Genomic DNA, 26429 nt, shown 5'->3' on the forward strand with positions numbered 1-26429 from the left:
ACTGGTTTTGACCTGTCGGAGTTCTGCTTACGGACGGTGGCCCACCGATAATTTTGCCAGTGTTGCGAGAGAGCGTGTGAGTGAGTGAGATAGCAATACACTGGCGACGATTTGTGTTTGTTTTTATCGGGTACGGTGGAACACTACACGAGTGGAGAAAACAAATACAGTATTAGGAAGTCGGAACTTCCGACAAAGAAAAGTGAAGTACTAGATTTTCGGAAGTATGTGTTTTGTTGCCAGTTCACCAGCGACGTTTCTAATTTTTTTAATTTAAATTCACATAGTTCAAAATTAATATTACAACCTAGGTGACCAATGAGGAAATTATAGAAAAAGTATCATGCACGCAGAGAAAACTATTTAATTGAATCGAAAGAATCACATTTTGATTCATGGTTCATGCGTTATTTGAATGTAGTTTTGTTTTGTCCGTTGAAGAGGTTGCCAAAAACTTGTAAACAATGAGAAATCAGCTGTTCGTTTGAGGAGTTATAGGCCGCGTATGGCAAGTATATCAGCATTTCAGTGCCTCACATACGGCTGAAATAGAAACAGTTATTATTATTATTAATATTTATTAAAGACCCTTTTACAATTGTCATTCGGGTCAATATAGAAACAGTGATGTAAAAAAAAAAATACAACGCACAAAGGTTTTGAAAACAATTTTTCATGGTAAAATTTTCAAAATGTGCTCTATAAAATGTGTCAAAATTTCTACCACTTTTTCTGAACACGAGTGAACTTGCTCTTATAGCCCGATTTTGTTCAGGAAATACCTGATTTCGACCAGACTTCATTGAACAGACTTAACAACACTGATTTGCGATGCATGCATGTGTGTGTTGTGGCAATCAAAACAACCAACATCAGCAGCATAAAAAAAATGGAACATTTGGAACCAATCATCACAGCTCCTTTTGTAGAGACAAGTTAGTTAAGAAGTTGCGATTCAAAGTTTAACTTTTTTTTAAATTCAAACATGAAAAAGTTATTTTTATTATTTGCGTGGGTTGAAGCCTGTTAGGGAAATTAAGAATACATTTTACAATAATTTGAAAAACAAAATACCTTAAAGATGATAGCTTTGCTCTAGTGTAGAGCTTGCACTCGATTCCTCGAAGCTCGAAGTGGAAGTGAAGTCGAATATTTTGTTCTACATCATCAGTCTATCAGTGATAATTTCGTCAGAGAAAGGAAGACAATAATAATTTATCTCTGCAATTCAGGACTATAGTGTCTTGACACTTTCTCTAGATTTTTTCCACCATTCCTCGGGACATAGGGCGTATACAGGTTGGTTTGAGCGAGGACACCACGGAATCAAGAAGTGTTGATCCGCGATCAGAAGGGGTGCAGTAGAAAAACAGCTGGCCTTCGGAAGGGACAGAAGATTATTGTGTTCATTGCATATCCATTGTTGGGTGTCCCCCACCAAAAGACGGCAAACTGATTGACGGGAACTTCGACTCTCTCCACCTCCCTGGAGCCATCGGGACCGAATTCCGGAATCCCAAGCTAGCAACGGCCAGCGAGTCCGGTCACCAAATGGCTGAAATCAAAGCCATGGAACATCCGACATTGAAGGTAACTTTTGAATATATTCGACTCAATTTTATCACTGCGCCCAATTTCACGCTTATCAACGAGGGCTGTCCTATACATATAAATATTAGCTTAGAAGAAAATGGAGAAATTGGGCAGGCATGTAGCGAATATTATTCGACAATGTTTTTGTCATTTTATGTACGCACAAAATGGCACTGGCACCTCCATTCTGCATTAGAGGTTACGATCAAAAGGGAACAAAAATGTAAAACATCATTATTGGGTGTGAGGAATGATTGCTTCTTTTTGCGTCGTACGACAGCGATTGAAACTTGGACAAGTAGTTAGCTCAAGAATATAATAACTATAAACAATTATTCTCTTACTCCGTATACTACCTAAACACACCTTCTCAAATTACATTATTAAAATTACGTATCTAATTTGCTAGTTACCAATGATAAAAGCTTAAAAATCATTTTTTTTTAATTAATTTTGTTTCAATACAATTTTCTTTTCTAAATTGCTTGTTTAAAATCTGCAAGAGGATTTTCGTATTTCATTTTTTTTTAAATTCCAAATCTTTTAAAAACCAGTGATTTTTGAAAAATTGTTTAAAAGTTTAATTTTATTTTTGCATTTTTTATATCTTAAATTTTTGACATAGTACCTACAAAAAAAATTCAAATAGGAAATAAGGAAATAAAAATTTTTTTTTTTTTTTTTAATTTACAAGTTGTTTTATTAAGGCATTTTACTTATAAAGTTTTTATGTGCCGGGAGTATTTTTCCTAACTTTGGGTTAGTAAGAGGGGGGCCGTAATCGTCGCGGCTACTCAACTGTTAATTAAAATTTTATTATAGGAAAGGAAAGGGGATTAACTGGGGTCACTTCCAAGAACAGTTTCCGTTAGGGTCCGGTGGTGGCTTCCTGTAGCTGTGGTTTCGATAGCTACCTCAGGGTTTTCGATTTCCTGGCCAGCCTTCTTTGTGGTGTTGTAGGACCCGTCGGATGAAAGTTTGTTCTAATAAATAGACGAAACGAGCATTAGATAAAGTACAGACAGAGGGGAAGAGGACTAAACGACCAAGTCAGACATTTTAAGATATTTGTATATAGGGTACAAATATTCAAGATCTAAGTTTGCCAAGATGTCTCGAATTGGAACACCAGGTAGTTTACATCGGGCCCTAAGGGTATCCAGTAGCCAAGCCCTCGATCGATCAAACCGTTCACACGTCCACACAACATGATCAATGTCATGGTAGCCATCCCCACAAACACAAACATTGCTTGTAACTAGTTGTATACGAAACAAATGCGCGTCAAGCCGGCAGTGATTTGACATGAGCCGAGAAACCACGCGAATGAAATCGCGACTCATGTTAAAATGCTTAAACCATGCCTTCGTCGGAACCTTAGGGATAATCGTATGGAGCCAACGTCCCTTTGTGCCATTATCCCAGCTAGACTGCCAAGCGTTAATCGCTAAAGTGCGAGGTATTGAAAAATATTCATTGTAAGTTATTATCCTCTCAAAAATTTCACCTTGTAACGCGCCCACCTTAGCCAATGAGTCCGCATTCTCATTGCCTTGAATAAGACAATGAGACGGGATCCAAGCTAAGGTAATCCTGTACGAATTTTCGATCAAAGCGCCCAATATCCCTGAAATTTCCAGCAAAAAATGGGAAGAGCGCTTCATCAGTTTCATCGATCGAATCGCCTCAACGGAGCTGAGACTATCCGAATAGATGAAATAGTGGTCTACGGGCAGTGTGCGAATGTGTTCCAAGCTACAATAAGGAAATAAAAATACTAAGGGCAAATTTAGTTTAAGAGTGGTTTTTAAAATAACGCAATGCTTTGAAGGATTGATTCATTACTATTAATTCGACAACGAACGTCGAAAATAATGTTTTTTTTATTTTTCGGAAATTTACCAGTGACATTATCCTCAAACATATTTTTCAGTTTTCATTTCCTCTCATCTCATCACTTTTTTTATCTGATTTTGAAACAATTTTTTATTTAATTTTCAAACCGAATTAAAACATGTAGGTGTGTATGTATGCTGTATGAAATTAAATCTTTGGACTTTGATATTCAATAAGTTTTTCTTTCTTTAAAAACCAACTTCACATTTTCGAATCTTAAAATTACGAAATACATAAAACATTTTTATTATTAGATCTAAATTGGGCCGGATTAAGTTTAGAATTCTTCTTTTGTCACTCGGACTTGAAATATTTCGAGGGGGGATGGATTATGAAAAATTAATCAAAGTAATAATACGTAAGATTCAATTTAACAAAAGATGGTATGTTATAAAAAACATACTATCTACATTGCACAAAATAGAAAAAATCGCACACAGATGTTTCAGTGTCTTAGAGAAATTAATATTTTTTTCAATGAAAAACACTCAAAAAATTGTGAGTTTTGGAGAATAAAAATTCTCGCTCAGGATCTAAGATCTTAAGCTTGGAAAGTGAAACCTGAGACATGAGGCCTGAGACCTGAGGAACTTGACTGAGACGTATTATTTAGAGTAGAACCCACCGTTTGCCCTTTGTTCATATAGTTGTGTCGTTTCCGTGGAACACATTTTGGTTGACTGCTCAATGTGTGGTGAGCTTGCCAATTAACCAGCAGCTTACGGCGAATACTTTCAAAATGCCCAGGCGAAGAGAAAAAAGTTATAAAACTTGCTAGAAAACACAAATCTCTTACCTGCAATTGAAGAGTGTAAATGAAATGAAATGAAAAACGGGACTTCATACCTGAGACTTGTGAAATAAAACCTGAGACCTAAGTTCATAGACATAAGACTAAAGATATTATTTTATTTTCGTAGTAGGTATTCCGTCTCACGACGAAAATAATTCCTGAAACTCACTTGGTCCATGGCAACCGTTTTCCTATTTCTCGGACATCCCACATTCGCCAGATCACGGTCCACTTGGTCTATCACCGCCCTCGTTGCGCCCCTGCTCTTATTGTTCCTACCGGATTCGTAGCGAACGCCTGTTTTGCAGGACAGTCATCCAGCATTCTCGCAACATGTCGTGTACAGCTTATCCGGCCAGCCTTCACCACCTTCTGGATGCTGGGCTCGCCGTAGAGTCGCGCGAGCTTGTGGTTCATCCTTCGCCTTCAAACTCCGTTCTCCTGCACGCCGTCAAAGATGGTTCTTAACACTCGTCGCTCGAATACTCCGAGTGTACGCAGGTCGTCCTCGAGCAATATCCATGTACCGAAATTTGTTGTTCCTTGTTCGTTGCTTGTGTTTTTTTTTTTGTAGTCACGGGCTAGCAAGGCCGACAGCTAACCCCTAAGCTCGCTAATCTCGCAGGAGGACCGTCGTGATGTTGCTGTTTTAGGTCCCGAACACCACCAAGACGTGCTGCATTCCGCACGCCACGCTTGACATGGAGCAACAACCGGGGTTGGGTACCCTCTCCGCTTGGATTGCTCACACCCCAACCACGGGGAGGTAGAGAATTTGAGTTGTAAGGCAAGAGGTGATATGACTTCAAACCATAATAGCCGGGTGTTTTCTGCCGTGAGTGGGTTCGTCCCAGTTAAACCACCTTGGGCTTCGTGCGCCAGATGTGTCCATTGGTTTCACCCTATGATACTTCATCAAGGGGAAGGCTGTGCTCATGCACTTATATATCTCACCCTTTTCCTTTTCCTCATTTTGGTCTTTCTCCTTTATCTTCTTTCTCCTTTTTCCTCCTTCTCCTTTTCCTCTATCGCCAACTTTAAACTGGTACGGAAGACCCCGAGACGCGTGCCGGCTAGGTAACGCTTTCAAAGTAACTCGCGCCCGTCACAGCATCCACTCCCGCAGGATTTCTAACTACCAAGGCATGGCCGATTGAGAAACTACCAAGCTAGAATCCCGTCATGACCACCCTGAATGGTATCTCCGCTTCCTTTTGCTGCAGGAAAGAAAAGAATGTTTTCAGCGTTCAAAGTTTGAAGTGGAAGACGCCTTGAAATGAACCTGGGGCAGACAAATATAGCATGTTCTGCCGATTCCTCCGTATCTACGCATTCCGGGCAATAAGGCGAGCTGATAAACTTAACCCGATGAAGGTATTGCACCCATGACCCGAAAGAAACTGCGTCAGGTAGAAGCTGACCTCTCCATACTTCCGATTTACTCAGTCTGAAAGTCGCGGGATTAGCCTATGTGTCCATCTTGCGTTGTTCGACGCGTCCCATTGCTCCTGCCACTTGAGCATTGACGTTGCTCGTTGAATTTTACGCACTCCTCTAACAGCTCTTGCTTTGTAACACTCCATATCCTTCGCCAGAGTTATATCGATGGAAATCATTCCCGCGATAACAAAAGCTGCATCTTCTGATTGGTGGACCAAGCACTTTCTCAACAGTATTTGACATGCGCACCAAAACTTAAGCGATTGTCGACCATTACTCCAAGGTATTTCAGCTGCTGTTTCGAAGATGTCGTGTGCCCTCCAACAGTAATCTCTCTCATTGGTCACGAGCAGAACTTCGGTTTTATGGTGAGCTATCTGAAGCTTAACTCCCTCCATCCAGATGCCAACCCTTTCTACGGACACCGTTGCAAGGTCTTCTACCTCCTCGATTGTTTCTATCGACTATCTGCACGCCTGCTGGTAGTTGTAGCGTTAACACCTCATTATACATAGCATTCCAAAGCACAGGTCCGAGTATGGAACCCTGTGGAACACCCGCTGTTAGGGCAGTAGATCGTTACCCAGTTTCGGTTTCTTACGTCAGGACTCGATTTTCGAAGAAGCTTCCTATTATCCTGCAGAGGTTATTGGGAATAGGCATCCTGTAAAGCGCTTTGGCAATCGCTTTCCAGCTGGCATTGTTGAAGGCATTCTTAACGTCGATTGTCACAATGGCGCTTCTATTTATATGCGTTCTTCGCGTACTCTGTCACCATTCGGATGGCGTCCACCGTAGATCTCCCTTTCCGAAAACCGAACTGTCTGTCCGACAGTCCACTTTCGCCTTCTGTATTGATAATAAGTCTGTTGAGAAATTATCCTCTCCAGTAGCTTACCAAGGTGTCCAGCAGACAAATGGATCTGTATGATGATGGATGCCCAAGTTTCGGTAGTAGCACCAACTTCGCCGTTTTCCACGAATTGGGAAAAGATCCCTCGTCGAGACAATTTTTTACCTCCACCTTAAGCAATGCATTTGGGATTCCGTCCGGACCAGGAGCATTATTCACCGCAAGTTTCTTAGCGATAGCCACAAGTTCCTCGTTCGTTACTGGCTCGATGTCGTGGGCACCCGCGTCGTACGGGGTAAGTGGCCACTGCGTCGGGCCATGCTGCGGGGTCTCGAGTTGCACATTGTCTACCGTCCTCTTTATAGGTCGCCAGATTTATTACCTGTAATTTAAAAACTCGCCCTTAATATTTTTTTAGTTACTAATGAACTGGTACCTAATAAGGTAATTTGTTATCTGAAATAGTATCCACTAAAATATTCGAAAAGATTATCTATCTCTACGGTTAGAGTTTCTCAGCAAACTATACAGGTGCCTTAATGATCACTACTCTAGCAAGCAACCTGTTTTATTTTTTGTTCAACGATCAGCTGACTTTGAGAATCTCGTTTCATTGACACGCATCAGTTGCGAACAGGTAATCAGCAGCAAAAAAAAGGCTGAACAAAACAAAACATTCACTGGCTGCCGGAAGGTCAACGGCAATATGTTTGCATCGATGACATCACGGTGATATGGCGAGTGCATTAGATCTGGCTATAAAAGTAGACAAGCAGTTCTGTACACTCATTAGGGGGTGTGGAGCGTAATTTATTATTCCGATTTAACTTTGGATTAACAAATAAAATTCGGCATTTCTATGCTGTATGGGAATCACTTTAACTTCAAAGTTCGCAGTGATCGTCAATGCGTGTGGCGTTTAAAATATCGGATATGACACACCAAGTGCAGAACGAAAAAGTACAAAATTGGACTTAAAATAATCTCAGGTTAAATTTTTCTTTTAAAGTTTCATGAGAAACTTCTTAAAAATTTCATGAAGACCTAACAATTTGTCGTTCCAAGCAGGATTGTCCCATGTGGAAAAAAAACTAGCAATCTGGAAGAACGCCATTGAAATTGAAACAATGTTTGCAGTTTTTCGATTGAATTATGATTCCACTGGCAGTTTAATCAGTCACAGTTCAAATTGATAAATTTACAATGCAATCTGCCAAAAAAGAGCATTTCTTACAACAACCTGGAAGATCTATGCCAAAAACACTTTGTGTGACATTTTTGCATAGAATCTGAATGCACATGGATACGAATTCGAGTTACTGTGAAAAACTGTCACTTGCTTATGTTTTCTTCAGTAGCTCCTATTATTGTCAATTGCATGAATTTTTAGACTATAGAGCATTTCCTGAGACAGATGATGGTAGGGTAGCTTTTTGTTTTTGTTTTGAAAAATGTTAACACCAACCGGTCGCCATTTTGAACTTCAGAGATTTGCACTGTTCAATTATTTCTTCAAAAGAAATTATTTTTTCAAATTAACATTTCATAACATCAACATTATCTTCAAAGTATTTCATGTCTACAATTATTTAATATTAGGTAGTTTAAAAAATTAAGAATTTTGCATTACCATGGTTATGCATAACATTTGCACCCCCAATTTAGTTTCGTTACTATCCCGCCATTGAACATGCGTAGTGTTGTTGTTTTTTTTACCCTACCACCAGGTGCCGAAAATTGTAAACATGAGAAATCAGCTGTTCGGTTGACAAGTCGGGAAATGCTTTATTGAGAGAATCTGATCTGACAGATAACAATTCCCCACTCACTAACACCATCAGATTCTTTATATAAACTATCATTTGCTAAAAGTTGAAAAGGGACTATATGAAAAAAGGACCAACATCAGAGTTCAGTTACTTCAAATTATTTGTACCAAAAAATCAACTTTCATACGCACCGTTGCCGTCTTTAACAAACTGCGCAGATTGCACCTATTTAGACCCCCGTGAAAATAATTTGCGAGCAGTAAAATCTGCTCACAGACCTATACATAGGCAATGACACATATCGATATTCTTTACATCTTTGGATAAAATTGAATTAAAAACAATTGCGACTGGTGTGTCAGTAAAAATTGTCAGTGAATCCATAATTTTTTGGCTAATTTTTCAGTAATTCGAAAAACGCCCGAAATGCATGACTTATTTGTTCCACTTACATTCTTGTACCCGAATGTACAGAATGCATTCTGTTTTCTGTTCGTTTCTTTTCATTTGTTGATCGGTCAATTTTCGTTATTAAACTCCTTGGTTCGCATTTCATAATAATTTTCGCCAAAACAATAACGATTATGCCGTTTGGAAATGTGATTCGAAAATCAGAAGCGAGCAACGGCTGATTTGAAAAACTGACACAGGTTGCCTATGTGTGCGTCAGCGCGAAAATATTTCTGCGTGCAAATTATTTGCAAAGGCCTCTCCCTTCTCTTACTCCACTTTTTCCGCGTCATCAACAATGGATAACATTATGTGGTTACTTGGGCATGGAAAAAGTATGTTTTTATAAAACATAATTTTTAAATTATATGGAAACAAAATGCTATGGCAACACTGCCTATAGCGAGATGATGGTTCAACCGCTTTGTCTAAAAGCGAGCACTGAGGAGAAAACCACGTTTCATATTTGCTCTACAATTATTTAGTTTTTAGACTTCAATAAACGTTCTAATGTTATTCTAATTCGCGTTATTTATTACCGAAAGACATAACACAAAATTTGTTCATTAAAATGTTAAAAGGCTTGAATGTTTCAAATTGAAAAACTTAAAGAGGGTGTGACAGACAACACAGTATGTCAAAGTACCACTCCAGCATCAGACAATTGGGAAGAGGCAGGACCAATACCAAAACTTAGCGAAATCGGAAAAATCGTGCAGGAGTCGCGAAATAATGGAGCGCCTGGAGTTGACAAAATTCATTCAGAATTCCTGAAATACGGTTCAGGGGAACTGTTAGCTGAAATGACAACATTGATACAGAATGTGTACAAAGCGAACAAAGTTCCGGAAGAATGGATGGAAACGGTACACTCAGAGGAAATCTTATTATAAATTTCATAAGATACATCTTATGAACCGCTTTTTTGCGTCCAAACTAATTTTTCATAAGAGTCTTATGAAATTCTTTCAATTTTAATTCGATGTTATTATGAAAAATAGAAGAAACGGCATTGTGAAAAAATGATGAACACATTCATTCATAGCATCAGTTTTTTTTTCATCATCTAACAGTACGAAGCATTCGCCAGTTCATAGTTATTATAGTTTTCCTTCAATGTTAAATGTTATTGTTATCTCAAGAATGGTAAGTTCGATTTGATGTTTTTGGTGTGAACGTTGAATATATTAGTAAACTAAAATACATTATTTGTTTACTTTTCAGCAAGCTGATCCGCAAAAAACGAAAGGTCGAAGATTAAGATGCGGCAAAAAAAACTTTGATGGAGCCGTCTGTTGATGCGCTGCTGATGGTGACCATGAAGGATTTAATTTTAAAAGAATTTGGCAAACAATAAAGTGAATGTTTTCAACATGAAATATCGAGAATTTTTCTTATTAGAAAGCGATTTACTGTTTCCATAAGAATCTCTTATGAAAAGCAACAACCTCTCATTGAAGTAGGCGTTCATCTTCAGAATTCATTCGCGTCATAAGACAATCTTATGAATTTCATTAAGTTTTCTTATGGCGCCACTTCATAAGAGAATCTTATGGCATACATAATAGTATTTTTCTGAGTGTACAAGTCCCGATACCGAAAATAAGTCACTTAAAACAATGTTCGGAAAATCGCTCAAGAAAAGCAATCAGGATTGGTTTCTGGCTAGAATGCTGATATCTCCGAGTGCTGTGATACGCACGTGGTGAAAGTACCCATTGAATATATGTCGAAAATCAACACTAACTTGATACAAGAAAATATACCATGCCCCATCGGAGGCTACCGTTGCTATTCGTCACGTGGCTAATCGACGGTGATCGAAATACTTGGTGATATATTTTGAACGTCGCTCCTTCAATCATTCCCGAACGTCTATTCTCGCATCATTGTTGATAATATTCGTTATTGATAGACGATCATGGATGTTTCAGAAGGAAAAATCTGAAGAAATACCAAGACCACATGTTCCAAAAAGCCGTGGCACATGCTGGACAGTTCATTGCGATTACTTAGTAATGATTTTGTTCTTCTACGCAAAGCGAAAAACTAAAAATCATATTGTAACCTTTACACATCTCTCAGAACTGATACATATCAGTTGTGATCCTAGAAGGTGGAAAACCGTCAAGGAAGGCAATCACCATCGAGACGTTCGTTGATGATAGTCTGCGTCCTTCTTTACCACATCATGTTTTGCGAGAATGTATCAAATACAGCAGCGTCGTTGTCATGCATGATTGTTTATATGATTTGGTTGGAGAGGAAAAATTGACTGCTTCGATTTTTTGGCACTGAATGCAGTAAAGCATGGCTGATAGAAAATGATTGATTTTCGGAACATTGACTTAAAAAATGTTGACGATTGTAGAAGAATTACGCTGTGTTCAATTGCCTACAAAATGTATGCGAAGATATTGGCGAATCGTCTCAAGGAAAAAATGCCCCTACTGCCCGAATATCAGATGGCGTTTCAAGAAAAAAGAAGCGCAGCTGATCAGATATTCGTTCTGAGAAGAATTCTGGACGAAAGATAGCAGAAAGGATGTCATACAATCCTTGCTTCGATTGACCTAAAACAGGCATTTGACAAGCTGGACACTAGCAAGGCTGGTATCATCCTCAAAGATCTGGGTGCCCCGGAAGCGCTCGTAAGGAGGATAAAAACAGCATGCCTGTTCGAAAGAACATCATTCCAATGGTACGGGAAACGAACGGAATCGTCACTCAAAAACAAAGAAGTTAAACAAGGATACCCCCTAAGCCCGATGATTTTCATAATCATTGGGGATGAATAAACCTATAGGTTTAAAATCCAAAAAAAAAAAAAAAATCATAATCATGCTCCACCATGCTCTGTTGATCATACAAGAATTCTTGCCTGGTGTTCAACTTGCGCAGGCGAACGAGATAAAATTACCCTGTATTCTCGGCTATGCCGACGACCTATTATTCCTCTGCAAAGAAGAAAATGAGGTAGAAACACTTCTAGGAGTGCTAGATCCGATCCTGGCATCAATTGGGTTGGAGATAAACTTTAAAAAGACTAAAGTGCTTATAAGAGATCCCTTCAAAACTAGCAACATCCAACCGGAAAGAATCATGAAATTCGGAAATTATGAGCTCCCGGTAGCAACTATAGTACACTACCTTGGAGGATACATTACGGCTAGCCTCACAAGAGGGGCAACAACATCTGAAAGGATCAAGAAAGCATACAAAGCCTTTTATCAACTTTGCAGTTTTCTCCAAAAGCATCAGCTAGATTGGAAAACCACGAAAAGATTCTATCATAGCCTTATAACACCCATTGTAACATTCGCCCTAGAAGTCTCAACATTAACGAAACGTAACCGAAACGCGCTAAGGGACATGGAAGAAGATATTCTGCTCAGCCTCGAAAACCTTTCCCGCGAAGAAAAACGTAACGGAAATGAAGAAGGAGGGAACGAAGTTTCAGAAAACCCACATATCGCCCCGAACTGGCTGGGTGGCTATACAATAAACACCAAAATTCGCGTAGCGAGAATTAATTATCTGGGACAACAAAAAAATAGGGAAACCGGCCTATACCTGGATTACCTGCATCAGGCAAGACATAGAGAGGTCAGGTATACCAGGCAAGATTTGGCCATGGGCCGATCAAAAATAAAAGAAAATACAAAACAGCTTTTCGATACTTTTTTTTTACGGCTTAAAATCCCGGAAAAAAAAATTCGATACTATGAAGGAGTCGGAATATGAAGAAAAGAAAGCAGCGATTCTGAACAAGAAAGTGAGGGAAGTTCCTTCCTCTATTACGACTAACCCATAAAATCTCCAATCAGGAAAGAAAATGTAAGTAACACTTAAAGTATTTCATGTTATTACCATTACAAAATTGACAACTTGCCATGTCATGATAAAGATCAAGAAAATTACTTAATCGATGGTAAGCAATAATTTTTTCACTTAAAGGTAAAAGAAAGATAAAAATCAAGGAAATTACTTAAATGATGCTAAACAATGAATTTGTCGAATAAAATTATTTCCGGGGTGGAAATCCACACTTCGCACAACGCATAACTCGATAACGATCTTGAGAATAGAATATGATACATGATACTGAGACAGTTCTTCAGATTAACAATAATATTATTGCATCTCAGACGTTATCAAATTGTGATTCAGTTAAACTTTAGAAAACAAGAAACAGTCAAATATCAGATCATTCTAATCTGACAAGTCATTTAATCCTGCTGAGGATGCTAGATGCAAGCAAATCAAACCGTCTGGGTAGTAAATTCGAGTAAGGTTAGGTGACAGGTAGGGAAAACTCAACCACGGTAAGATAGTGATCCCTTCTGACAATGAAATCGAGGCGCTAGCATATGATAACTTTTGATACCATATTGCTATTGCTCGGTTGAAGTGACGGTTGGGTAACTCGAAGCTCAAGTAGGGCCCAATTGGCCCAGTCCGTCGAGCACTATCTTAACGCTTCCCTCATCTGGTGCTTCAGAACCCTCGGGCTTTGTTGCCGCTATCCTACTTTAAGCTATTCTACTCTCATGTAAATTTCCTCATCTGTCCCCCGATCTGTTTTTCTTTTCCGGGTCAGCCAGGTAGCTCATAAATCCATATAAAAAATAAAAAAAAGCTTGAATGTTTTAAATTATAGACACTATAATTTCATATAGTCTGGCAAAGAGAATGACGGGAGCCAATCGAACTGTCATTCGCGGGAGCCAATCGAGGAAACTTTCTAAATATTGGAAAATCATGGTTGAAGTATTGTGATTCACAAGGCTTTTCTGGAATTTTGATAACATAAACTAAAATTATTTAGCTTAATTTTCACTATTTTTTCACCTATAGATCATAATATATTTTTCAAAAGCGATTTCGAGTTGAAGTGACAAAAAAAGCATGTTATTTACGAATTTGAGAAACTATTTTTTATTTTGAAACTGAAGAGAGTTATGAAGAGCTTGAACATTATCGTAGAATGCTCGATTGGCTCCGCACCAATGACAGTTCGATTGGCTCCCGTCATTCTCTTTGCCAGACTATATGAAATTAAAGTGTCTATATTTTAAATTATAAATACATATTATAAGGTACACCGGGGCAAGTGCAAACGATCATCTTGTCTCTGTTACTAAAAAATAAAAAAATATTTGTATTTCTAGAAGTTGTTGTTTAGGCCCAAATAAACAATTTGACAAAGATAAACTAAACTTTCTTTAAATTATTCACTAAAAACACGACACTGTTTGATTACACACGAATTCAAGTACGTACTAGACATGAAAAGTGTGTTTTTGTTTAGCTTTTTTTGGCTACAAAAAAGGGTATTCAAATCCGATTTTTCGTTGAAAGGTGAGTGTTTAAGACTGATATTCAAGTAAAAGGGGAAAATTTATGATATATTGTCAGTACACCCTGAAAATTGTGAAAATAATATACACTATTGTCAACCCACACTGCGGGGCAAGTGCAAACGACACTACCGGGGTAAGTGCAAAGTGCAAACGCACCTTCATGCCATATAACATCAGAAATTTAAAAAAAAATCATCTCAAAAATGGTTCAGCATTATATTAGAATGGTCAGGAGGGGTATCCAAAGTGTTGTATCTGAAGCGGATATTCAAAATTCCGTAATGCCTTAGTAAATGAAAGTCTTTTGCTATAAACAACTGTCAGCAAAAATGGAGTTCCAAAAAGGAGGTAATATTGCAGAAAAACAGCAAATATATCAAAAAAAGTTTATAAAACATACCAGAACATGTATTAAAATCGTTTTAGTAACGATACACTGACGCATCTTTGAAAAAGTTTGGAAAAAGCATTGCGTTTGCACTTGCCCCCATAAACGGGGCAAGTGCAAACTTAGAAATTTTTCACAAAAGTGCCGTTGCTTTTTACCATCATTTTTTTATTTTTCACTTTCAACGGGAATTTGTGAGGAACTATTTTAGTGATGCAACGAACGACAATTGATAATTTTTGAAGATAAACAAATTTTTTTCTAGGACATGTGAAAGTTGAACTATGGTGATAACCGTTTGCACTTGCCCCGGTGTACCTTATGCTTTAATACATATACAAGTGTGAATCTTACGTCCCACTTGAATAAAGATGTCCGACACTCCATTGGAAAATTCTGCACAGACATAGAATGTTATTTGATGGCCTAAAAAAAAATTTCGTGGTCACTTCCGGTGCTTTCGGGGAACATTTTGATTTTCAAGAAATTCGAACTTCACAACAGCTCACTTTGCAAATTTTTAAGGAATTCAAAATTATATGTTTTTTATTTAAATATTTAAGTCTTCTGATTTTTTAGTACAATCATCAGGTATCAGAATGGGGGTAGGCTTAATAGCGGCACGTTATCTAAAAATACGGGAAAATTGGGCCTAACATACGGGAAAATGTTGCTACCATGTCCTACTGGCAAAATTTGGTATCAGTTTGCCTTTAAAAAAGGCGGTACAATGTCGAAAATTTGGTTGGCTTTTTATCCATAAGCGAACAGCACAGTAATGAAATTTTTTTGTTTATGTAATAAAAAGCTTGATGATAGCTTTTTTTTTATTTACAAATGGCTTTATTAAGGCATTTTACTTATAAATTTTTTATGTGCCGGGAGTTGATGATAGTTTATTTAGGCAGAATTTTGAGAGCCAAAAGATACCAAGTTAAGGATTCATTCTACTACAAAATGTGGCGAAATTGTGCTCTCAAAATGCTGATTCGAGTTCGACTATCAAACCATAGTTTTACCGGGGACACGTTGCCAAATGACCAATCGAAATCATTGATTCTGAGTCGAGCCGAGAATCCATTAGGAGGTCGTTTTGCCGGTGTTACCGGGAGCCATGGAACGTTGAAAAACTGGTAGTCGGGTTCCAGAAAAGGTTGTGGGAAGTCATCAAACTTGCCATGGAAGGTCATCGAACCATGAAGTCATTGGAAAGCCGTCGAGCCTAAGCCCTTGCAGGGTCGCTGAGATGTCCAGTGTTGATTTACGCAGCAGTGACTCTCGATGTGATGTTAAAACTCGCTATTCTTATCAAAACTTCAATTCACTATTGAATAGTAACAAATCTTTCAACCAAAAAATCCTTTCCATCATTTCCAGGTGCCGTACGAAATACTGAACAAGAAGTTTCGTATCGCCCAGAAAACGTTGGACCGCGAGCTTAGCCAGATTCAGAGTGCCGCGTCCGAGCTGGAACGAGGCCTGACGGACGGATCGGCCGGTTCGGAGATATCCCGCTTGCTAGGCGGTGTGGTCGAGCGACTCCAGGTGCTGAAGCGCAAGGCCGAAGAAAGCATCTCGGACGAGCTGTCGGCCGGTTTGGTTTGCAAGCGCCGTCTCGAGCATCTGAAGCAGAATGCCAATCCGCCGACGGATCCGGCCACCATCGAGCTGCAAGCTGCAGCCACCAATCAGTGGAAAAAGATCCGACTTGATCGTATGATTGTCGAGCACTTCCTTCGATTGGGCTACTACGACACGGCCGAACGGTTGGCCATACGTAGCGGCATCCGTGATCTCACCAATTTGGATATATTCCAAGTGACCCGCGAGGTTGAACGTGACCTGGCCAACCGTAGCACGGCCAAGTGCATCGTCTGGTGTAACGACAACAAATCGAAACTGAAGAAGATCAATTCGAACATCGAGTTTCAGCTGCGAGTTCAGGAGTTTGTAGAGCTGATCCGGGAGGACAAACGACTGATGGCGGTCAAACATGCTCAAAAATTTTTCCCCGCGTTCGAACACGAACAGCTCAAGGAGATACGCCAATGTATGGCACTGCTCGCTTTTCCGGTAAACACCGAAATCGAACCATACAAAACGCTATTCGATCCGCAACGCTGGAGCGATCTGGCGTTGCATTTCCGACTCGAAAACTATCGACTGTTTCAGCTGCCGGCCCAATCGGTACTGAGCGTTACTGTACAGGCAGGAATTTCAGCGCTGAAGACTCCACAGTGTTACTCAACGACCTCGAAGAACATGAACTGCCCGGTGTGCCAGAAGAACATCAACGAAATTGCCGAACACCTTCCGTTTTCGCACTGCGCTCAGAGTCGGTTGATTTGCAGGTATGCTGGCAATAGTAAATTATAAATTATCTGTTTAAAAATATATGAATGTTTTTCTTCCGTCTCCAGAATCACCGGGAAACCACTGAACGAGCACAACCTACCGATGATGCTCCCGAATGGGCAGATCTTTGGTCAACAGGCTATAGACGCGATGCGCCGCGAAAATGACGTCATCGTTTGCCCCAAAACGAAGGATACCTTCCGCGCGCCAAAGATCGAAAAAGTGTTCGTTATGTAGTAGAGGACCATTGCTAGAATGTTTCTCTTTATCTTAGCCAGCAGCACTATACAGATAGCGATCGTCATCAACCGTCGATACCGGTACGGATATAAAAGAACATTACCGGTCGGCAGAAAAGCAGAAGGGTGGAGTGCAAGTACGACTTTTTCTGTCGTACTATCAGGTATTAGAACGATTTCTTAACTTTGAATTCATCTCACACTTTCTATTTCTATCGCCGGATGGCGTTAGTTGATGCTTCAGAGCTAGAAATGAATATTTTTTCGGAGTTTTATATTATTTTTTTAAGATGAGATTATCTTTAGAATCTTTTGTTTTCTTTTATCGATTTTATTTAATTTCTCAACGGCAGAGTTGATAAGATGCATTGAATTTTTATTTTAATATCTTCCCAGAATACTTAGAATTCAGTCAGTTCTGAATAAAACGAATAAACTTATTTTGCTTTCCACCCTAAACAGAGTTATAATAAACACGCTACAGTCAAATGGCAACATTTGTTAGCAAACCAAAAGCACCCAAACTATGCAAAAAAAAATTATTTCATGAGGCGAAAATAACAGAGGAATGGAGGTTTTTTTCATAAACCAAAATAATGACATTAAATTGTTTCTACTCTTTTATTTTCAATATATTTTTTTTATTATTCATTAGTTGTATCTATGTAGGGAGTCGGACAGCAATTCGATGATTTCAAATAAAAAAAAATCTTCTGTTTGACACATTTTAAGTGATCGCGTTTTATCTAATGATACGTTAATTTTCCCTAGCCCTGCAAAACGTCATGCAATCATAAACCTGTGTTAAAACAAAAATTCTCAATCAAATCTAGTGTGGGTATCGTAGGCGGTAAATGTGTTAGTTTTTTAACAAACAAATTGAAAAAATTCAATTATTTGGACACTACCGCACATCCTCTTTTTGTTAGCTACCTTACTGGTTAGTTTGGTTACCTTCAGTGATATGATATTATTCGGAATCGGGATATCGGATACATAGGTTCGATTTTTCACCCATCGTATATTCTACTAATTGAGCGAAAATACAAAAAATAAGCTAAACAAATAATATCTTTACTATTCTATTCTACTCAATATTCATCTGTCCATAGATTATAATACCATTTTTTCCCTTTTCATTTCTAAACTCTGAACGGAACAAAGCGATGTAATGCATACAAATAAAAAAAAAATATAAAAAACGCTGAAAAGCATATATCTAAAATAGATTTTTACCTTTATATCGGAAGTGGCCGCACTTTTCCTGTTTCCAAATAGACGTAAAAGAAAATCCAATGTAGAGTAATTCAAAATGCGCTACCAAGGAAGGAGAAAATTATGGGTCCTAATGATGACCTTACTGACTTTCCATAGGTGAATAAGCTCCATTTGCATCTGAGGTGGAAATGACGTGGATTTCTCAATAAATTGAATAATGCGACATAATAAGATTTTGTAGCTCGGTGGAACCAGTGGAAGGTGAAGTAAGAATCGATCTCAGTTGGTTTTTAAATAGTTCGAGGGGGATAGAATGTTGTGAGACAAAATGATAATGGGCTACGCAATATTTCAACTGGTTTATTATCTTACTCAACATACGCTACAATTTTGGAATTGTCTTTTTCCTAAGCACGATTTTATTTGTTCTTCAAATTTTCTCTAATCCAGTAGACAACTTCCGGTCACAGTTTCCGTGGTTTAAAACCACACGGCTTATTATTGCCACCATTTCGGTACAGTTTATTTAGTCTCTACTCTGTTTCTTTTATAAATGTTTGGCTTATCAAAAAGTTTCGCGGCGTTTGCAAGAATCAGGTAAAAAATGCAACCTTGAGGGTTTTTTATCTATTTAGAATATAAACAGTGGAAAAAATGTAAGGTTAAAAAATTTGCTTTATTGTCAGTTTTTTTTTCGTGTGGTCAAATGTCTTATATTTTATTGTATTGCGATACGGGTCTTTATTGATTGTTTTAATTTTCTTTTATTATTATATTGAAAGGAAGAGAACATGGCAAGTTTATAAAGAGATATGGGAAATTCGAACTCGAAAGGTGTTACTATTTTCTGGCAATTCTATCGAATGCAAATGTTTTGTTTGATTTTCCTAGTTAAGATTTTTATAAAATGTATGGTTCTTGTGAACAAAAAGCTATAGGTACTATGGTGTGGCAAATTCGAGTGTAAAGTTGTAAGTTTAGATACTAGTTTGGTTTGAAAAGGATATGTTTCATCTATCTATAGATTGCGATCTGTTGATTCTCATATACATGTTGATTAACTCAAGTACGTACCTATGAAACGTTGATTCAAAATCCAGGATCATATATTGATAAAACACTAACAAATACGTACGTTTTTCAGTGGAACATAAACTTGCAGCTTCAGAAATACTTAATTACGTAATTGAACACAAATTTTTCATTTAAAAATCAGTTAATTCTAACAAAACGAATATTTAAGAACATTTGAGTTGATTCCGCATTCTAAGATTATTTATTTTAATTTTTTCCAATTTAAATGTAGAATTATTTGTAGTACGTTTTTTTCTCTTGCTAGATTTTTGTAATTATTGGACCTAATAGTTATTTCACGACACCATTATCGTTATTAAACATTTACTCGTTCCTCCACCTCTATATGTCGTTCATCGTTTACATTTGCAAAACATATGTTGATACTATTGTGTCGACTCGAACAACATAATTTGAAGCTATCTACTAATAAGTAGCAATGTTGCTAACATTAACACCATCGAATCATTGGTTTCAATCCATTAGCGCTCAAATTGTTTAGAAAAATAAAACGTGTTACCTGATTAAATGCAGAAATTCCTGATTTCTTATAGATTTGTAATGTACAAGAGCTTGAGTAACGATCGATTGAAAAATTTTTAGGTCAATCAAGGTCGACACACCAAGATAGGGTAAAACGGACAAAGAAATTTTCTCAGGTGTTTTAAATATCTCATCCGTGTGACTCCAGATGCCTCCCTGAAACCTTTTGTGTTCAAAATTATCCTGAAATGCTTAATTCCCAACAGTAAGGTATGTACATGTTCGAATTGTGTTCAGGTCAAGTTCACCTTATCTACGGAGTGTCCGTTTTACCCAACCTGTATAAATTTTTATTTTTGTATGTACCTCATTGCGTTTTACCCGCTCATAACACCTACACTGCTGGCCATAAGTTTGGGATCACCCCCTAAAAAACATGCAAATTTTGTACGGTCATAAAAGGGTGTTTATGACAAATCCTACACCAAGGGAGACTTTGGACAGCTTCCTGGACAAAAGCATTGTGTACAACCTATGTGGTTTATCTATAGGTGGGAACAAGTCTACCCTTCCACGAGTGTGAGAATTAGTTTTTTTTCAATGTTTTGATTGCTACGTCACAAACGTTCATGAGCGCCTCGACGTTGAAGTCGCCATTCATCTACGACATGCAACGTTTTATTTTTTTTTTTTTATTAACAAGTAGTTTTATTAAGGCATTTAACTCATAAAGTTTTTTTGTGCCGAGTATTGATTTCACTTTTGTGTGATGTTAGTAAGAGGGGGGCCGTAATCGTCGCGGCTACTCAACTGTTAATTAATTTAACTAGAGGAAAGGAAAGAGGATTGTGTAGGGTCACTCTCGAGTACAGATTTCCGTCTTGGGTTGGTGGTGGCTTCCTGTAGCGTGGTTTCGTTAGCTACCTCAGGTATTGTCTTCCTGGCCAGCCTTCTTTCCGGTGTTATCGAACCGGTCGGACGAGAGGTTGTTCTAATGAATAGACGAAAAGAGCATTAGATAGAGTAAAGACAGAGGGGAAGAGGACTAAACGACCAAGTCAGACATTTTAAGATATTTGTATATAGGGTACAAATATTCAAGATCTAAGTTTGCCAAGATGTCTCGAATTGGAACACCAGGTAGTTTACTTCGGGCCCTAAGGGTATCCAGTAGCCAAGCCCTCGATCGATCAAACCGTTCACACGTCCACACAACATGATCAATGTCGTGGTAGCCATCCCCACAAACACAAACATTGCTTGTAACTAGTTGTATACGAAACAAATGCGCGTCAAGCCGGCAGTGATTTGACATGAGCCGAGAAACCACGCGAATGAAATCGCGACTCATGTTAAAATGCTTAAACCATGCCTTCGTCGGAACCTTAGGGATAATCGTATGGAACCAACGTCCCTTTGTGCCATTATCCCAGCTAGACTGCCAAGCGTTAATCGCTAAAGTGCGAGGTATTGAAAAATATTCATTGTAAGTTATTATCCTCTCAAAAATTTCACCTTGTAACGCGCCCACCTTAGCCAATGAGTCCGCATTCTCATTGCCTTGAATAAGACAATGAGACGGGATCCAAGCTAAGGTAATCCTGTACGAATTTTCGATCAAAGCGCCCAATATCCCTGAAATTTCCAGCAAAAAATGGGAAGAGCGCTTCATCAGTTTCATCGATCGAATCGCCTCAACGGAGCTGAGACTATCCGAATAGATGAAATAGTGGTCTACGGGCAGTGTGCGAATGTGTTCCAAGCTACAATAAATTGCGGCTAATTCAGCAACGTAAACGGAGCATGGCTCTCGAAGCTTGAACGAAGCTTCAAAGCGCTCATTGTACACTGCGAAACCAGTCGCGCCGTCGATTCTGGAACCATCAGTAAAGAACATTTTTGTAGGGTCAATTTCACGTACTTTTGATGCAAAGATTGAAGGAATGACGTTGGGTCGGACATGATCTGGTATTCCACGGATGTCAGCGGTCATGGACAGATCGAATTTTATTAAGGAACTACTGATCGGGTAAAAGTGACTCGTGTCCGAATTTAACAAAGAAGGGTTTATTTCTAACTGTCTAAAAGTTTTATAATTGTTTACATATTTTACATGCGGATTAATATTCATAAGCCTTTCCAAATTTTCTATCACCAAAGGATTCATAGTTACACTTCGAATTAGGAAACGTAGCGATAAATCGAAGAACCGATTTTTCAACGGCATTATTCCCGCCAGTACTTCGAGACACATCGTATGTGTTGATTGCATACAACCCATGGCAATACGCAAACAACGATACTGTATTCGTTCTAGTTTAATCAAATGGGTTTTCGCGGCGGACCCAAAGCAAAAGCTTCCGTATTCTATGACCGACAGTATCGTTGTTTGGTATAACCTGATGAGGTCCTGTGGATGAGCACCCCACCAGGTTCCAGTAATCGTTCGAAGAAAATTGATTCTCTTTTGGCATTTTTGTGTCAAGTACCTAATATGTTTTCCCCAGAGGCATTTAGAGTCGAACCAGACACCCAAATATTTAAAACTAAGAGATTGAGTTAGAGTTCTACCCATCATAAGGAGCTCTATTTGAGGAGGGGAATGCTTCCTTGAAAAAACTACTAACTCGGTTTTACTAGGCGAAAACTCGATGCCTAGATTCCTGGCCCAATGTGATAAATTATTTAGAGTTTCTTGTAACGGAGGTTTAATTTGAGTGCCTTTTTTACCTGTGATATGAACAACACAGTCATCCGCAAGCTGTCTTAGCGTGCAATTTTGTGCCATACAAGCATCGATCTCTCGGACATAAAAGTTGTATAGCAGGGGGCTTAAACACGAGCCTTGGGGTAGACCCATGTAACTAATTCGTTCAACTTTGGTTTCTCCATGACTAAAATGCATGATTTTTTCAGACAACAGGTTATAAAGAAAATTATTCAAAATTGGTGAAAGTCCGCAAGAGTTAAGTTGACTAGATAGCACTTCTATGGACACCGAATCGAATGCCCCTTTGATGTCCAGAAATACTGCCCCCATCTGCTCTTTTTGGGCAAACGCCAATTGAATGTCTGATGAAAGTAATGCTAGACAGTCGTTCGTACCCTTGCCTCTACGAAATCCATATTGTGTACTTGACAAGAGATTGTTTGATTCAACCCATTTATCCAGCCGAAAGAGAATCATTTTTTCGAGCAGTTTCCGGAGACACGAGAGCATTGCGATCGGCCTATACGAATTGTAATCAGAAACTGGTTTTCCCGGTTTTTGGATGGCGATAACTTTCACCTGTCTCCATTCATGCGGCACAATGTTCATCTCTAAACACTTATTGAATAAATTCAACAAGCGTTTTTTAGCGGTATCTGGCAGATTCTTCAACAAGTTGAATTTGATTCTGTCCAGTCCGGGAGCTGAATTGTTACATGACCAGAGCGCAAGTGAAAGTTCGACCATCGAGAATTGATCCTCCGTTTCGGAACTATTCTCTGTATCCCGATAGTTTTTCTGAGCTGGTACTGCGTCCGGACAGACCTTTTTCGCGAACTGTGTCAGCCAACGACTCGAGCTTTCTTCACTTTCGTTCGAAGGTGTGTAATTTCGCATGTTTCGAGCTGTTTTCCAAAGCGTGTGCAGAGACGTTTCTCGAGATAACCCATCCACGAATCGCCTCCAGTACCCACGTTTCTTGCCCCTGATCAAGTTCTTAAACTTGCGTTCCAAGGACAAGTAACGTTGGAACTTCTCTGGCAATCCAGTTCTGCGAAACTCAACAAACGCCTTGCACTTTTCTCCTCGCGCACGTGAGCAGTCTCCATCCCACCATGGAGTGGGAGGTCGTTTTTGTATCGTCGAATTGTCATTCCGTCTGACCTGTGCCCCGATTGCACAGTCCACAATTGTTCCGGACATAAAACTGTACTCTGCCTCCGGAGGCAGTTCTTCCGTTGAGTCGATGGCTTCAATGACACCTGATGCATACTTTTTCCAATCTATATTCTTTGTGAGGTCATAAGGAATATTGATCTCTTCAGGTGGACTACGACCACTGGTGATAGAAATATTGATAGGCAGATGATCGCTTCCCTGAGGGTCTTGGATTACCTTCCACGTACAATCCAAGCTCAGAGAGGAAGAAGCTAAAGAAAGGTCTAAAATACTATGCTGTGATTGGGATCCATTAATTCGAGTCACTTCCCCATTGTTTAAGACAGTCATGTTGAAGTCGTCGCACAGCTCATAAATAATGTTAGCACGATCATCATCACGTGAGCTACCCCAGCCCACGCCATGGGAATTGAAATCTCCCAGAACTAACCGGGGTTCTGGGAGAAGTGAAATAATATTCGCCAATTGGTTCCGGTTCACGCTTGAATTTGGCGGAATATATACCGAGGCTAGGCAAAGGTCTTGGCCTTTAATTCTAGCTTGGCAACTGACGACTTCAATACCCGGAGATGGTTGTAATGGAATACGATAGAAAGAGTGGCATTTCTTGATCCCCAAAAGAACACCACCCCCTCTTTGCCCATCTCGATCCAGGCGAATAATATTGTGGCTATGGAAGTTGAAATCAGTGTTTGGAGAGAGCCAAGTTTCGCATAAGGCGAACACATCACAATTCAAATTGTGTACCAATACTTTAAAGGAGTCTAATTTTGGTAAAATACTTCTGCAGTTCCATTGCAATACAGAAACAATTTCTCTTACCTCAGTGGACGAGTTATTCATCAAAAGAAATTGCTTCTGCGATGAGGGTCATAGTACAAGCTTTCTTTTTCAAGACTTCTCTCAAAAGAGGTACAAACATATTAATCATAGTCCTCCAACCTGCTGGTACACTGAAAAAGTCCAAGATGAACGAAACAATTTCCGAAAATTTCATCTTACCATCAGACGAAAAGCTGGGCAAACTGTTCGACGATGGATCAGATGCAGTTTCTCTGGGAATTGTTACATCCTTGTTAGTTACTGATGGTCCTGAATTCTGAAGGGAAGTCTGGGGTTTTGACTTCCTCGAAAGTGGGGGGAAGTCCTTCGGGAAGGGATTTAAACCCGGAGGTTTCTGAATAGGAGGGGTAGAATTACTATTCCCACTTTGAGGATTTTTAGTTTTATTAACTTTGCTGGCAGCTAATCTGGGTTGTGTGTTAGTTGTGCGTTTCCTTTTTGGAGCCTGTGAAACATTTTTTTTAACAAATGGCCCAGCTGATGTTCCTTCGCATGGATCCTCCCCTTCGGATTCATAGTCGCTTAGAAGGCCAAACTGGTTCTCTGAGACGATTGGCAAAGACTTCATCAGCATGTCTCTATATGATTTTTTAGAGCGAGTTTTCAAAGAAGTCTTGATTTTTTCCCGGCGCGATATGTACTTCGGACACGCCGAGAGAGCATGAGATTCCTCGCCTGTGCAATACAAACACTTGCTTACTGCTTGTATTTCACACGAAGCTTCCGCATGCTTCTCCCCGCACTTAGAGCAGCGTGCCTGATTGCAACAGTAAGCGGCCGTATGATCCAACTGCTTGCAATTCTGGCAGAACATGACCGAAGGCACATAAAGTCTCACAGGTAGACGAACCTTCCCGATCGCAACGTAATCAGGAAGTGCAGTGCCGGAAAAGGTAACGCGATAGGAGTTCGACAGGAAAAATGTTCGTTCTTCCCCCTCGCCTGATGCTGATTTCAACTGACGCGCGTCCAGCACCTTGACCGTGGGAAGACCAGGGTCTTTGAATCGGCCAACCCCGGAGTTCACAAGATCATCGACGGTCAAACCCTCTTCGGTTACCACTCCGTCGATTTCCACGTCACGAGCGGGAACGTATACGCGGTATTCGATCGTAAACTTCGGGTCACAAGCAATGGCATTTGCTTCCTTCAGGCTACCAACAACAATGCGCATCTTGTGCGGTCTCATCGGCTGGTAGCTGATTACGGAAGGGTAAGATCTGTCGAGGTCTCGGGCGATGGAAATCACATTAGGTGATTTCCCGTTCATTTTGGACCGGATATAAACTACCCAGGGCCCCGTCGATTCAGGTTGGTAAACCCGACGGCGAGGGGGCGGTTTAGGCAGCTCGTTAACTTCTTGAGGGGCTGGTGATGGTGGGGAGTTGCCAAACACAAAGGGAACTTGAGGGTAAGGGGTCTGTGGGAGGGGGGAAGGAGTATCTTCCGTGTCCGAGAGGTACATCGGTTGAATGATGATATTTTGGGAAGACTGTTGTTCCAAAAGATATTCTTCGGAGAGATCGTCCTCTCTAAAAGGAGGATGCATGCCTTCCTCGTCGCCGTCATCCGTTAGTCGGTTGCTTTCCGACATAACGGGCAAGAGTGGAGAGTCAAAACCTTTATAAAAAAAACTCAAACAAAATTTTGTTTGAGAAAAAAGAATAAAAAAAAACTAATATAAAATATAGTAGGAACAAAAGAAAAGGAAAATATAAATAAAAGATATAAATAAAACCAAAAAGAAAAAAAAACTTTTTTGGAAAAAAGTATAAAAACCAAA

General features: G+C 39.4%; 2 protein-coding genes across 2 annotated transcripts in view; one reads left to right on the top strand and one right to left on the bottom strand.

Annotated features, from left to right (window-relative positions):
• Positions 1–1108: 1108 nt before the first annotated feature.
• LOC129743345 (E3 ubiquitin-protein transferase MAEA) lies at positions 1109–18388 on the top strand. The gene is made up of 3 exons (XM_055735360.1): positions 1109–1590; positions 15923–16896; positions 16966–18388. Exons 1-3 carry the CDS (start codon positions 1552–1554, stop codon positions 17135–17137), a joined length of 1185 nt encoding a protein of 394 aa, XP_055591335.1. The 5' UTR covers positions 1109–1551; the 3' UTR covers positions 17138–18388.
• Positions 18389–18701: 313 nt separating this feature from the next.
• The window catches only part of LOC129743401 (equilibrative nucleoside transporter 1), a 111131-nt gene continuing 103403 nt past the window's right edge, over positions 18702–26429 (bottom strand). Inside the window, exon 9 of the transcript XR_008736605.1 lies at positions 18702–20905. The gene's annotated coding sequence lies outside the window, so the exon portion shown is untranslated. The remainder of the gene's footprint in view (positions 20906–26429) is intronic.

Source organism: Uranotaenia lowii, chromosome 1 (assembly GCF_029784155.1).
Source record: "Uranotaenia lowii strain MFRU-FL chromosome 1, ASM2978415v1, whole genome shotgun sequence".
NCBI lineage: Eukaryota > Metazoa > Arthropoda > Insecta > Diptera > Culicidae > Uranotaenia > Uranotaenia lowii.

Bases quoted from the DNA above. Each gene is read 5' to 3' on its own strand.
- LOC129743345 (XM_055735360.1), top strand. From the start codon at position 1,552: ATGGCTGAAATCAAAGCCATGGAACATCCGACATTGAAG. The intron at 1,591-15,922 runs GTAACTTTTGAA...CATCATTTCCAG, and splicing joins TGGAACATCCGACATTGAAG to GTGCCGTACGAAATACTGAA. The intron at 16,897-16,965 runs GTATGCTGGCAA...TTCCGTCTCCAG, and splicing joins CAGAGTCGGTTGATTTGCAG to AATCACCGGGAAACCACTGA.